General features: G+C 38.4%; 1 protein-coding gene across 3 annotated transcripts in view; it reads right to left on the reverse strand.

Annotated features, from left to right (window-relative positions):
* Positions 1-15009, reverse strand: part of ptpn4a (protein tyrosine phosphatase non-receptor type 4a) — a 145873-nt gene that overhangs the window by 22269 nt on the left and 108595 nt on the right. For all 3 annotated transcript variants that reach the window (XM_030124501.1, XM_030124502.1, XM_030124500.1), the window contains exons 16-19: positions 5324-5483; positions 2527-2610; positions 2251-2307; positions 178-334 (exon numbers count right to left, since the gene is read on the reverse strand). In XM_030124501.1, coding sequence (XP_029980361.1) covers positions 178-334; positions 2251-2307; positions 2527-2610; positions 5324-5483 — 458 coding nt within the window. The remainder of the gene's footprint in view (positions 1-177; positions 335-2250; positions 2308-2526; positions 2611-5323; positions 5484-15009) is intronic.

The following is a 15009-nucleotide window of genomic DNA, read 5'->3' on the forward strand; positions in this document are numbered from 1 at the left end:
TTTAAAATTAAAATGTTGCACTTTCACTAAACACTTGATTCTGTCCAAACTGTATAGGCTGAAGATTCTCAAGTGTGAGAAATTGTTGTTTTCTGTAGATACATCTGATAGTGAATGGAATATTTTTATGTGTTTTATTACATAAGTAAACTAAATGGTTAACCCTGTAATTCTCACCATTTGGTCGGACCAATAGGATGAGCTCCCCAGAGTGGCTTTCACAGCTGGCCTTTATGAACATGACCACCTGATCGTGGGTGTGGTCAGAGATGTCCCGCCCATTTATCAACACCACCTGGTCACCCTCATTGAGACGAGGAACGCAGAGGTCAGCCTGAGGAGGACGAAGGTCAGAGGAAACAGTGAGGATAAGTGGAACTGGCACACACTCTGTATGTTTATATGGACAATAATATTACACAATGATTCTGACGCCAACACTTTCCAATGAAGACAGGAGGGATATGCTGATATTATTTCAGTTTTACAAAGACTTTTTTGGACATGTATTCAGTACGTTCTGAAGATTCATCTAGTTTTTTAAGTGCAGGTTGTATTTATGGTCAGTTTAAGCAAAGATCCTCTCTAGTAAAGATGGATAACTCCGAGGAAAATTCCATATAGAGGGTCTGCACGTGATGTCACCGCTAGCGGAAGTCACCGTGGTTCTGCCCACTGAGTGGCAGAAAGAGGGAGATGAGTGACAGCGTTGGCTTCAATACTGTCTAAACTGAAGAACAATATTTAATTAAAAAAATGGGGCAGAGCTGTTGTGCGATAGATTGTATTTTCAGGTTCTTACAGCAGTGGGAGCTATCGTTTTACAGACACCGAAAGACAAAGAAAAGAGAAGGAGATGGATCCACAAATCCAGGAAACCAAACCTAGATCTGTGGATCCTGTTTGGTGTCAGCTAACATTCACTGATGCTGTATTTTTGGGTCCAATCCGACCTGAAACGACCTATTGTTTTGGCTAACGTTCCTTCTTAGTGCAGCTCTTGGTTTCATGATCAGATCTTTCCTGGTTTTTGTCTTCATTTTGTGATTCTGAACCTTGTGCTCCTACATGATTAGTAAACTAACTGAAACTGAGGCCAACCTAGTTTTACAAATACGGGGGAACTGGAGAATAAAGCTACGACGGAGTATTAGGACCACAGAAGAAAAGAAAAACACTGGGCACTACGAGAAAAAAAGTCATAAAATATCGATATAAAACCTGTAATTTTATGAGAATAAAGTCGAATACAAAAAGAATCACAATGTTATGAGAATAAAGTCGTAGTTAAAACAAAAACTCATAATTTAACAAAAATGTCATTCGTTTATGAGATTAAAGTCATCATATTCCGACAATAAAGCCATTATATTCGCAGAATATTGTGGTAGTTTAAAAACAGGTGGTCTAAATCTGCTAATTTCCCAGAATCCAGTGGTGCCCTGCTGGTCCACAGCAGTAGTATCTGTGTTGGATAAAGGACTGGATCTGAACTAGACTCAGTAAATCTCCTCAGTCCCAGTAGATCATGCATATATTCACTGGGGTCAGTCCACACTCTACTGGAAATGACCTTTGGATCAGCTGGTTCTGGGCCGTAGTTTTGGAGCCTTTGGATCAGCTGGTTCTGGGCCCTAGTTTTGGACCCTGGTTGTCAGTCCTGATGAAACCAGTCCTGATGTATATTTGTTTCAGGTCCAAATAGCGCTGATCCCCTCCCCCCTGGAACAGGTCTGGATCCTCCATTTGTGTCCACATGTCAGTGTTCATGGACCACTTGTTCTTTGGTAGCTCGTACAGATCCATGTCCAGTCCAACTGTCCTTCATTTAATTTCATATTTGACATTTTCCCTTTTCTCTGGCTGTGTTTACTGCTATACTCCGTCATGTTGAGCAGGTTGGTTTAAGACACTCAGTCTGAGAGGGGCGTGGCCTGGGGGGCAGCGACATATGTGCATACCCTCTATTTCTGTTTAGCATGACAAACACCAACTGTTAAACAGTATGAAAGAGGATATCAACAGGTTTATGGATCTGAACAAATCTCCAAAAGCTGATTTGAGGGAAGGAGGCTGAGTGCACATCATTGGTGAACACTGAAAAACTGTAAATCTAAACAAAATGAGTATTATGTGCATGTAAATGTCTTCACTGACAGCTGCTGGAGAAGTCTCAGATGTTTTTCTGCTAATGAGAGCAGAGGGTCTGCATGGCCACACCTTACTTATATGAGGTGGTTGTGAACTTACTGACGTTCCTGGTGCTACTCGAGAAACAATGATGGGCATCTTCTGGTCGGCTCCTCCCTGGAAAAATACAGAATGGCACAAAAACGTTCACTCACTCACACTTTCTAGGGTGAATTTAACTTTTTATGCAAGAATTCTAAAAGCAGCCATGACCCACACACAATCTGTGCCAGCGTCCAAAGGATTTACTACGCATTTACTACTTGGCATTAAAATGACACAAACAGAGAAGGAAGAATAAACTAAACAGGATCTTTTCAGTGTGTTTTCTCCTACCTTGACATTGAAGCCAAACCGTCCATGCTCATCAGGTCTCATCTTGATCAGGACCAGATTATCATGAGGGATGACACCGTTTAGCTGGAACAGAGGTACATGAATATATCAGACTAACTACTGGACTTAAAGCTAAGACTGTGCATTTGCACTACTTTTTTCAGGCTTTGAACCCTGTGGTTTATAAGATAAGATAAGATATTCCTTTATTGAGCCCACAATGGGGAAATTCACAGTGTTGTCAGCTGCAAATATATACACATAAACATACACATACATGTAAAACAAAAACAGTCATATAAATTTGAGTAAAAAAGTGTTTAAAAGGAGAGTGCAAATACAGTGCAATGGTTATAAATATAAAAAATATATAAATAAATACGGATTTGAATATATACAGATTTGGACAACGATGCGGCTCAAGTATACAATTTTACGGGCTAATGGCCTCCAGGGGGCGCCCTAGCAGGAAGCGCAAAAGTGAGACAGACAGGTGGAAGAGGTGATGAAGAGGAGAAGTTTAAGCTGAACTTTGAACAATCATTTTGCGTGTCATGCACAAACCCTCACCATGGAAAACACATGAAGAAATGCATATGATGCAGCTTTTAAAGATGCGGGAGACTTTTGTGACCAATTTTTCATCAGATCTGTCAAACCTCAGTCATATCCTCAGTATCATGAATCTGTTAGTCTTTCTGTCATTACTCACCTGAATCTCTTGCATTACGGTGAACAGTTTCAAAGTGCCATCCACCATGAACAGTCCATGTGTTTACAAACGAGCTGGGAGGGAACTCGGGCATCTTTGGAATGTTGTTGCAACGTGCATTGTGGGAAGCGAAGGCTCGCGCAGCCACCTGACAGCGGCAGCTGGAACAGACACGATCGGAAACAGCAGGAACTCCCTTCCTTCTAATTAGATTTTATATAGTGCTTTTCTATCAACGCATACTCAAAGTGCGTACAGTGGATCCATTATTCATTCACTCTCACATTCTCCCTCTGGTGGTGGTAAACTACATCTGTATCCACAGCTGCCCTGAGGCAGACTGAGAGAAGTGTGGCTGCCAATCTGCGCCTATGGCCCCTCCCACCACCACAGAACATTCATACTAGGGATGTAGCGATTACCGGTATAACGATAAACCGCGGTAAAATTGTAGACGGTTAGCATTACCGTTTAAATTCTAATTATCATGATAACCGTGTTTGATTAGTGCACTTTTAGGGGAAAAAACCCGATGTAAAAATCTGCTTTTATGTCAAATATTTGAGTATAGTTTTAATTTATTACAATTTTAATTGTATATACCTAATATTTGGAACCAATATTCACTTTTAAAGTCTTTGAAAAGGTTCGTTAAGCATCTGTGTGTTATTTATGCAATGAATTATATACATTTTTCAAATCAGATTTTATACTTTTTTGTGTGTTTTCTGTCCTTTTGTGTTGATATAGTAGGTTAAAGTGAAAAAATAATAGACAGATGGGATAGAAAAAAAGATACCAAACATGGGTATAGTAAACATTTGTTTATATAGTATATAAAGGCAAAATCAAAAGGACTGAAAAACGGACAAAATAGGCTCAGACCACTAAGGGTTAATATTTGAATGTTTCTGCCAAGAGAAAGTACATTGTGCCAATTATTTAATTTTATTTTTTAAATACAACTTGGTCAAATTATTTCAGTGTGCGTATTAGTACTTTTTGAACATTTTGAGCACAATTTCAACAATACCATGATAATAATGATAACCGTGATAATTTTGGTCACAACAGCCGTGATATGAAATTTCCATATCGTTACATCCCTAATGCATACACATTCATACACCAGTGTGAGTGACACTGGAGGCAAGGAGGGTTTAGTATCTTGCCCAAGGACACAACAGCACATGGACAGAGCGGGATTCGAACCGCTAACCCTTCGGTTATTGGACGACCCGCTCTACCATCGCCCCCCTATGCATATTCCTCCAGCCGTTTCCGTGTGTTTGTTTCATTCATATAATACCATATGGGCACGCTGCTGCTGCTGCTGTCAGGTGGCTGTACGAACCTCCGTTTCCTACAATGCACATCGTGACAAAATTCTGAAGATGCCCGAGTGACACCTCGGGTTGGTTTGTAAACACATGGTTTGTTTATGGTGGATGGCACTTCGAAATTGTTCACCGTAATGCAAGAGATTCAGGTGAGTAACCGCAGACAGACTTACAGATTCATGATTCTGAGGATATGACTGAGGTTTGACAGATCTGATGAAAAATTGGTCATGAAAGTCTCCTGCACCTTTAAGTTAAAAGCAATCAATGTGTCTGTCCAAGAAGGAAATAGAGCTGCAGCATGAAAGTGCCATTGAGAGCGACAACGGAAGAGAAACGTAGAAGGAGTGTGACGGAGCCTTTCTGAGGATGTTCAACTCCGACACTGAAGAAGACGACTGCAGTGGTTTAATGAGCAGAAGGAAGATGAAGATACAGATCAATGACTGTTCTGGGTTTTTGAACCAGCCTGTTCCTGTCGTTTTACTGCCGTGTTACAGGCACCGTTTGGAAAAAAAACATTTAAGGTATGGAAATAAATATTTAAATAATCTGTCTGTTTACCATCTTTCTGTGTAAATATCTCATGTTACAACGTGGACACCTGCGGCTTATAGTCAGGTGCGAACTATATATGTACAAATATTTTTTTCTTTTAAAATTTGGTGGGTGTGGCTTATATTCAGGTGCGTCTTATATTCTCTATAGTCCGGAAAATACTGTAATATTCACTAAGTTCCCTCACCGTGGTCTTGTCTGCATTGACAGGAACGTCGTACATCTCGTTGAGGTGGTTGTCCAGGAGGCTCTGCTGCGAATGGGCCTGGATGATCTGACTCAACGTCTTCCTGCTCAGCTGTTTGGGGGGCAGGGCAGGGGGCTGACCATCCACCCCCTCTGGAGACCTGACAGACGCAAGAACACAGAAACACAAACAGGTCAGAACACAGTCAGAAACAAGACCGCTGGAATATAGGAACAAACACAGGTGGGTAAGTGTTTATAAATCTTTAGAAATAAGGGAATAAAAGGGAAATAAAACACTACTGCTGGTGGAAAAAGTTCAACAGTCGAAGCTTTGTAAGGAACACGCCACACCAAAATATACATGGAATATTCAAAAATATTTCAAGCGGTAACAGTTATTCAGATAAAGCAACAGTAAATGCAATGTCTGAAAGCTGATGATCCAACAACATTTGAGGATGTGTTCTTGGGATTTGGAAAAACTCAAACTGACACTTATCACCAGTTCTTGACATTTTTTAACCATAAAATGTAAAGATAAAAGTTTGGTCATTTAACTGGTGTCAATAGGGAATTTTACCAGTTAACATCAGCAAAGGTCAATGAAATATTAGATTAGTGACTCTGAAAGAAAATAATATCAAAAATAAATAAAATGAATAAATTAAAATTAAAATAAGTAATAGATAATTACAAAATCAAACCAAGAAGCACCTACTTCTGACACATGGATTCTTTAGATTTATTCATTCCATCATGCAAGTATTTAATACTTTGACTTCAATGTTGAGTTCAACAGTTATGTCATTTCTAATAAAGTCAAATACTGTTAAGTTTTTTTCTGGAAGGCAGTGACAGCAGTCAAACTGGTCATTATCTTCTTCCTGTTACAAACTATTGTTATTAAATTAGCCTTTAAAATCTACTATCAATCAACTTCTAATTAAATGAGTTGCCGACTGTTTTAATGATTGATTCATTTTAGGGCTGCAACTAATGACTATTTCAATGGTCGACTAGTCATCGATTACTGTAATGACTACTCAGATTATGAACTGCAAAAAAAAAAGCTCTTATTTCTATTTTTGCAGCAATAAAATACATTTTCTTTCCTGTAAAAGGAACATTTGGTACACAATAACTAGAATGCATAACAAAGTTTGTTGAACAAATTTTCAATTCATTCTTCAACAAATATTACAGCAACAATAAAATGCATTTTCTATTAAAGCTGCGCATTATGTTCGTCACCAACTTTTCATCAAATCTGTAAAACCCGAGTAATAGCCTAAGTATTACAAATCCATTAGTCTTTCCGTGATTATGCACCTGAATCACTCCCTCACTGTGAACAACTTCAAAGTGTACTCCATTACAAGCAATCCATTTCTTTACATACCAAATTGAAACCTAAACCAAACCATCACTCAGGCTTGATGAAAAACGGGTGACGAACATCATACACAGCTTTAAACAAAAGTGAATTTTAACAATGACAGTGCCTATCAGAGTTTGTTAAACAACTAAATACTCAAGAGTTAAAATTGGTAATAAAATAACCACTTTTCCTTAAACAAAAGTTCATGATGTCACTAAAGACCTGTCGTTATTAATTTATGACTAATTTAGTTGTTGACTATTTGTCAGCTACTTGTTGCACCCCTCATTCATTTAGATCAGGGCTCTCAAACTCATGTTCTTTCAGGTTCCACATTCAGCCTGATTTGATCTCCAGTGGGCTGAACCAGTAAAATAATAACAGAATAACCTATGAATAATGGCAACTGCAAATTTTTGTCCTCGTTTTAGTGCAAAAAACCCCCCATTAAATTATGAAAATACGTACTTTTATAAACTATCCAAAAAAAAAAAAAAAAAAAAAGAAAAAACTGAAATTTGATTTAAAAAACTTAAGAAAATTTAGTGCAATTTTAACAATATTATGCCTCAACTTATCATTTCTGCATGTGCATTATGAATCAGATCTACAAAGACACTAAACACTGAGGAACAGGCAGAAAAGAGTTCAAACTGGGCTGAATTTTCTTTAGACATTTCAGGTTGTTCATATTTGTTCAGGTGATTCACATTTTATTGTTATAGGATAGTTTGTAAATGTAAATATTTCCATAATTTAATGTTATTTTTTGCACTAAAATAAAGACAAAAATTTAAAGTTTGTATTATTTATAGACATAATGTAATATTGTTCTCACATCAAAGCAAGAAGAAAATCTGCAGTCATTCTTTTTCCTCGGTTCTTCTGCTGTTATTATTTGACTGTAGATCAGATTGGTCTGTATGTGGAACCGACACTAAAATGAGTTCCACAGCCTGGACAGTGGAATTTTTACACTTTGCAAATTCATCCCAGGGGCCGGATTGGAACCTTTGGGGGGACGCATTTGGCCCCCGGGACGCATGTTTGAGAGCCCTGATTTAGATGAAATCTCTTTGTTTTAGGTTTGTGGGGGGGTGTTACAGAAATAGTCAAAATAATCTGCAGTTTTGACATAAATTTACCAAGTAAAAATCATAGTTGTGCCCTAATTTTCAAGTCTCAGATAGGGCCATGGTATTCTGGAGTTTAGGAGTGACTGGAGAAGAGGAGAAAAAAGGAAAAAAACACAGAGAAGTGCAGAGAAAGAGATAAGTAAAGCGTGAGAGGGAGACAGAGGCATTACTGGAGTGTGTTAGTCACAATGCATTAACCTCAATACAAGGGCTCCATGGGGAAGGAAAACATCCCCCCTCCATCATGCAGACAATAAAAGGCAGCGTGTCGAACTGTCAGTGTACTGTACGCTGATACAACAGTGTCAGGTAAGGTTCGTTCTCTGGGGGGTAACAGGCACCACATGGGGTTGGGGGGTGGGGGTCAATCACAGAGCATAACCTTTGTTTTGGCTGCTACTGGTGTCACTTTGTGCCTCAAACACACACAGCAGCTAACAGTTATTATGGGTCAAAATCAGGTCAGGAATTCAGAAGGAGGCCAGAGCCCAGCAGGAGGCAGATGTGAAGGGCATGACCATGTTGTTGTTTTCAGTCATTTAATAAAACCGAGCATACAGTTGGACGGTGTGCTCTGTTAGACTCTGTCTTACAGTATAATTGAACATTCATTCATTCATTCGTTTATTTCGAGCATTTACAGAATACATGCAAATTCAAAATTCCAAAATCATTCATCTATACTCAAAAAGGAGTGGGAAGAAGAACAACTTATTTAATCCCACCCCCATTCTCATCACCAAATAACTGAACATAATAACATTTTAAATCCTCACTCCTGTCCTTTGACTTCAAGCCAGAACAATGAACAAAATAGAACAAAATAGGCCTAAACCACATTAGAATGAACTCATTCGACAGTATTTACATTGTATAACTGAAATGTGTGTGAAAAATAGAAACAAAGTACATTCCTGGTGCTGTTACCATGGCAACAGTTAACTGTCAACTTACATGATAATAATTACATACCAACAATGGTAAAAACAAAAAAACTACAAGATCACAAGTGGTAAAGAACAGCAATAATTACATACCAACAATGGTCAGAAAAAAACCAAAAAACTACAATAGCACTAATGGTAAAGGGCAACACATCCCAGCGATGGTCAGAACAACAGCAGATGGTAACGGACAACACAGACCAACTAGATGAGGAACAACAAGCGCACATTAACATTTAAGACAGAGTATTTATGGAACATCAGTATTCAGACCCTCCATCTTTACACTGGGACCAGACCATATGTTTGTATAACAGTTTAAATCAGTGGATATTTTGGCGTTGCTTGTGTTGGATGTCCAGACTGTTCTAAAGTTTCACTCCACATACAGACACACAAAAATGCTTACAGGTGGTTTGAAATTTGGGTAATGCCAAATCTCCAAAGCCTCTCAAACTGTGAGTACTCTCCCGAATTGTGAAGTTTTTTGTATATTACTCAGTAGTAATTTGTTGAATGCTTTAAATAAGATTATTACTGTATAATATTTTACAAGATCATGGACTTTTAATAGTTTTGGCTGAATAAAGAGATTATGAGTGTGTTCTACAAATCCAGTCTTATATATGATCCGTACTGCTGGTTTCTGTAATATGACTAATGGATTAATGGTGCATTGGTAACCGTTTCCCCATGCTTCAACACAATATGTGGAGTACAGGAGGACCAAGGAGCAGTATAAAGTACGGAGTGCATTTTCATCACCTTTATGTTCATGAAACCATCATGGAAATGAAGAAGGTGCATTTTTGAGAACTGTCAGTGTCAGCACGAGGCGTTCTTTCAACAGATCATGTCACCCAGCAGCAGGAAAGCACAAAATCAGAGTGACGACCCCCCGACCAGCTTTGTTGAGCAGCTCATGTGTGGAACTTTCACATGGTACTGTGGCTCTGTTACAACAGCACATTCTGATTTAGTCTGAATTGGAGGAAAACTCCAGTTTGCACTTAATGTCTTTGCCAAGATGGTTTTTGTCACCTACTAATATAACACACTTTAGGTTCAGGCATAAATGTGTTTCCATTTTGTGCTGCATAATGTGTTACTATATACTGGAATGGCTTTAGGACCAAAATACTACAGTACAATACAGTAAATACTACAGTGCAACCAAAATTATGAAGTCATTATCAAAACAGAAACAGCAGTAGAACCATAGAAGTGAATGAAGCAACCATCATGTCACCGATTGGTTCTGAAGCTTCACACTGTGATGGTGGTAGTTTACTGCCATCAGAGTGTGAATGTGAGAGCGAATTAATAATGGATCAATAATGTAAAGCACTTTGGGTGCCTAGAGAAGCGCAAATCCATTATTATTATTATTATTATTATTATTATTATTATTATTATTATTATTACCTCTGCCAAGGAGGTTATGTTTTTGCCAGTGTTGGTTTGTCTGTCTGTCTGTCTGTGTGCAAGATAACTCAAAAAGTTATGGATAAATTTGGATGAAAATTTCAGGAAATGTTGATACTGGCACAAGGAACAAATGATAACATTTTGGTGGTGATGGGGGGGGGGGGGGGGGGCACACTGATCTGCCTTGGCGGAGGTTTGCACTCACCGAGTGCGTTTCTAGTTAATTAATTTTTTTATTATCACTATCAAGTAATAGTCATCCCCCATGTTGTTTTTTGGAGCCAGAGGTGACCGTATATGGACAAGAGGGTGGAGCTAGACAAGCTCCAAGCTAATGCCGCTGTGTGTATAATAATAGAGCAGTATGGACTTTCAATGAAGAGTGGCGTGGATTAGAGCTGAAACGATCAATCGATTAATCAACTCAAATCAATTAAAAACACTATTCCAATCCAAAGAAGAGTCATCTGACGTGCTGCTGACGTGTCCTGTATCAGCTGGTCGGGCTCTGATTGGTCCGGACAAGAGGGCGGAGCTAGACAAGCTCCAAGCTAATGCCGCTGTGTGTATAATAATAGAGCAGTATGGACTTTCAGTGAAGAGTGGCGTGGATTAGAGCTGAAACGATCAATCGATTAATCAACTCAAATCAATTAAAAACACTATTCCAATCCAAAGAAGAGTCATCTGACGTGCTGCTGACGTGTCCTGTATCAGCTGGTCGGGCTCTGATTGGTCCGTCGAGCAGGCCAGCTGATAAATGACACGTCAGCAGCACAGATGACACTTCTGAGGAAGACTGGCGGAAAACCTTGTCTGAACAAAAGAAAAAAAGAAAAGTATAATTGTATTAACAGAAGACAAAATGAATGTCATTAGCCTGTAGCTCTAATACTGACTGAACATTGGTATTGCTACTGGTAGTGATGTTAGAAGAGGTCTTGTCAATGATACATTTTACACTCACAGTCAGTGAAAACTGTGAGACCATATTTTTTGACATAATTTTTATTTTGAAACCCTAAACTGGAATTTTTTCATATGAACCATTTGTTTAGGATACTGGCACACAGAAACAAAAATCTAAAGTTTCAAGAATAATTTAAAAACAAAAAACTTAACAAAAGAAAATGGCACCTGCCAAACACAAAGTCACAACAGTCAATACCGGGTATGGCCTCTGTTTGCTCTCTCTGGCCCTGGACGCGGTCTCTGGTTAACAGAGCCTGTGGTGTTGTGGCGTTCAACCAGGTTTGTGATTGTGGGTTGGGAACAGCCCATACATACGCCTGGAGCTCAAAGCGGCCTCCACCATACCCAGTGCCTGGACACGTTGTTCATGTGATAGACGTGGTATGATGCCGTTAACTGGACTAACAATGGTGGCCTTTTTTGGGCCTTTACATAGGCCTTCAAAACCAAGCCTCAAATTGTGCAGATACCCACTGAGTATTGCTCAATGTGTATTTGGTCCACTTTTGCAAAGAGACCAACCCATGTGTAATGAACCGTGACAACATGACAACTCATCATTATCTGAACTACCCGAGCACTAAGGCATCAATAAATCCACAATGAATAATTACAACCCCCCTACAAGGAGAAATATGCAGACATTTCTACCTCAAAGTTTCTACTGACTGTCAGTATACATTAAATCACAGGTGTCAAACATGCGGCCTGTGGGCCAAATCTGGCCCGCCAAAGGTTCCATTCCGGCCCACAGGATGAAAGTGCAAAAATGAACCTGAACAGTCCAGGTTGTCCACATCATTTTGGTTCAGGTTCCACATACAGACCAATGTGATCTACAGTAAAAATAACAACACAATAACCCATAAATAATGAAAACTACAAATTTTCTTTGTGAAAAATTATGTGGAAAAATTTAAGTAAAAAAAAAAAAAAAAAACACACTACACTGTGAAAATATTTACATTTACAAAACTATTCTTTCACAATAAAAGGCAAATAAATATATAAATGAAAACAAAGATGAACAACCCGAAATGTTCAATTTTAACAATATTCTGCCTGTTTTGTGCATTTATGGATCCACTGTGATCTGTAGTTTTTAATAATAAGAGATGTAATATTGTAGAAATTGTTCAAATTTTAGTTCCAAACTCCAAAATGTATCAATATTTTGCCTGTTGCCAAATGTTTATGTAACACTGTGTGTAAATGTACATGTATAAATAATAAGTCGAGGCATAATATTGTTAAAATTGTACTAATTTTTCAAATGAAATTTCTGTTTTTTCAGGTGATTCACATCTTTTTTTGTTAAATGTTAATATTTTCCTAATTTAATTGGGTTTTTTTGTACTAAAACAAAAAGAAAAACTTGGATTTGTCATTATTTATAGGTTAACAAGTCATTATTTTACTGGTCTGGCCCGCTTGAAATCAAATCGGGCTAAATATGGCCCCTGAACCAAATGAGTTTGACACCCCTGCATTAAATGGTTTTCAGAAATTCCCATGATTGAATTTGAGTTAATTAAAGAAAATGTGACTTTAACAACTTGAAAACAGTTACAGGTGCAAAAGGGAATATTACGCAAAAAATTACAAGACAAACAGAATCCCTCTTGACCAACGGGTGTCAAACATACAGCCCATGGGCCAAATCCAGCCCACCAAAGGGTCCAATCTGACACCAGGAATGAATTTATGAAATGCAAAAATTACACTCAATATATAAACAACAATCAAGGAGTTACCTACAGCTCAATGTGATGGAAAAGTAGATGGGACCAGTAAATTAACAGAATAGCACAATAGCCTATGAATAAACAATATATTTTTCTCTTTGTTGTCATGTAAAAAAAAGGAAAATTACATGAAAATATTTACATTTACAAACTATCCTTTCACAAAAAGGTGAATAATCTAAAACCATGAACAACCAAATAAGTGTAGTTTAATACTATTCTGCCTGTTACTGAATGTTTTGTATATTTGTAGTTCCACTGTGATCTGTATGTTGTAATGAACATGTGTAAATGGTAAACTGAGAAAGAATATGATCAACATTTTTTTGTGCGAAAACAAAGAAAAAAGTTATATTTCAAGTTTTAAATGGTTTTCATAAATTCCCATGATTGAATTTGAGTTAATTAAAGAAAATGTGACTTTAACAACTTGAAAACAGTTACAGGTACAACAGGGAATATTACGCAAAGATCTGCTAGACAAACAGAAAATGAAGTCATCAGATATTGACTAAAATGTTATAAATCAACACAGATCTGGGTATATTTCTGAATATTCCTATTGTTGGCAGTTTATTACACTCATGGACAGAACAGAGACAACTAAATAATAGGCCTGATTAATATGTGTGTTCTGTGAAGGGGAGAGCTGATTATGTCATGGTTGGCTTTGGAACAGACAGATGAAGCCAACGGAGCCTTTGTAGGCAGCGGAACTACCGCTGTAATGTTACTTAACCACCCCGATGGATGTCCAACTGAGACATGTTTCATCTCCATTCTGTCTTTTTTCTCACATATCCCTGTAGTGCGTCAACGGGGGATTCAGACCAGAACTCAACTGCGTTTGATCTACGTTTCGGTGGCCATTATCTCATGAGTTCAACACCAGCCCTTTTTCCGATAACTACGGTGAGTGATTTTTTAAAATTCCTTTAAGCACTAAAAAAAATCAAAGGAAACAGTAAGAGCAGTTCCTGCATACTATCTGGCTTCTCTTAAGTTTAATTTGTTTCGGTCTTTTCATCCTTCATGCATGTACAAGAGTCAACTCAAAAAACTTACAGTATAGAGGGTATGCACATACGTCACTTCCCCCTCAGGCCACGCCCCTCTAAGTCAGACTGAGTGTCTTAAACCAACCTGCTCAACATGACGGAGTATAGCAGTAAACACAGCCAGAGAAAAGGGAAAATGTCAAATATGAAATTAAATGAAGGACAGTTGGACTGGACATGGATCTGTACGAGCGACCAAAGAACAAGTGGTCCATGAACACTGACGTGGACACAAATGGAGGATCCAGACCTGATCCAGGGTGGAGGGGATCAGCGCTATTTGGACCTGAAACAAATATACATGGTTTCATCAGGACTGACAACCAGGGTCCAAAACTAGGACCAGAACCAGCTGATCCAAAGGGTCCAAAACTACGGCCCAGAACCAGCTGATCCAAAGGGTCCAAAACTAGGGCCCAGAACCAGCTGATCCAAAGGGTCCAAAACTAGGGCCCAGAACCACCTGATCCAAAGGGTCCAAAACTAGGGCCCAGAACCAGCTGATCCAAAGGTCATTTCCAGTAGACCGTGGACTGACCCCAGTGAATCTATGCATGATCTACTGGGACTGAGCAGATTTACTGAGTCTAGTTCAGATCCAGTCCTTTATCCAACACAGATACTACTGCTGTGGACCAGCAGGGCACCACTGGATTCTGGGAAATTAGCAGATTTACACCACTTGTTTTTAAATTACCACATTATTATGTTAATATAATGACTTTATTGTCGGAATATGACAACTTTAATCTCATAAATGAATGACATTTTTGCTAAATTATGTTTTTTTTGTTATAACTACAACTTTATTCTCATAACATTGTGATTCTTTTGTATTCTACTTTATTCTCATAAAATTACAGGTTTTATCGATATTTTATGACTTTATTCTCGTAGTGACCAGTGTTTTTCTTTTCTTCTGTGGTCCTAATACTCCGTCGTAGCTTTATTCTCCAGTTCCCCCGTATTTGTAAAACTAGGTTGGCCTCAGTTTCAGTTAGTTTACTAATCATGTAGGAGCAC

This window comes from Sphaeramia orbicularis, chromosome 21 (assembly GCF_902148855.1).
Source record: "Sphaeramia orbicularis chromosome 21, fSphaOr1.1, whole genome shotgun sequence".
Classification (NCBI taxonomy): Eukaryota; Metazoa; Chordata; class Actinopteri; order Kurtiformes; family Apogonidae; genus Sphaeramia; species Sphaeramia orbicularis.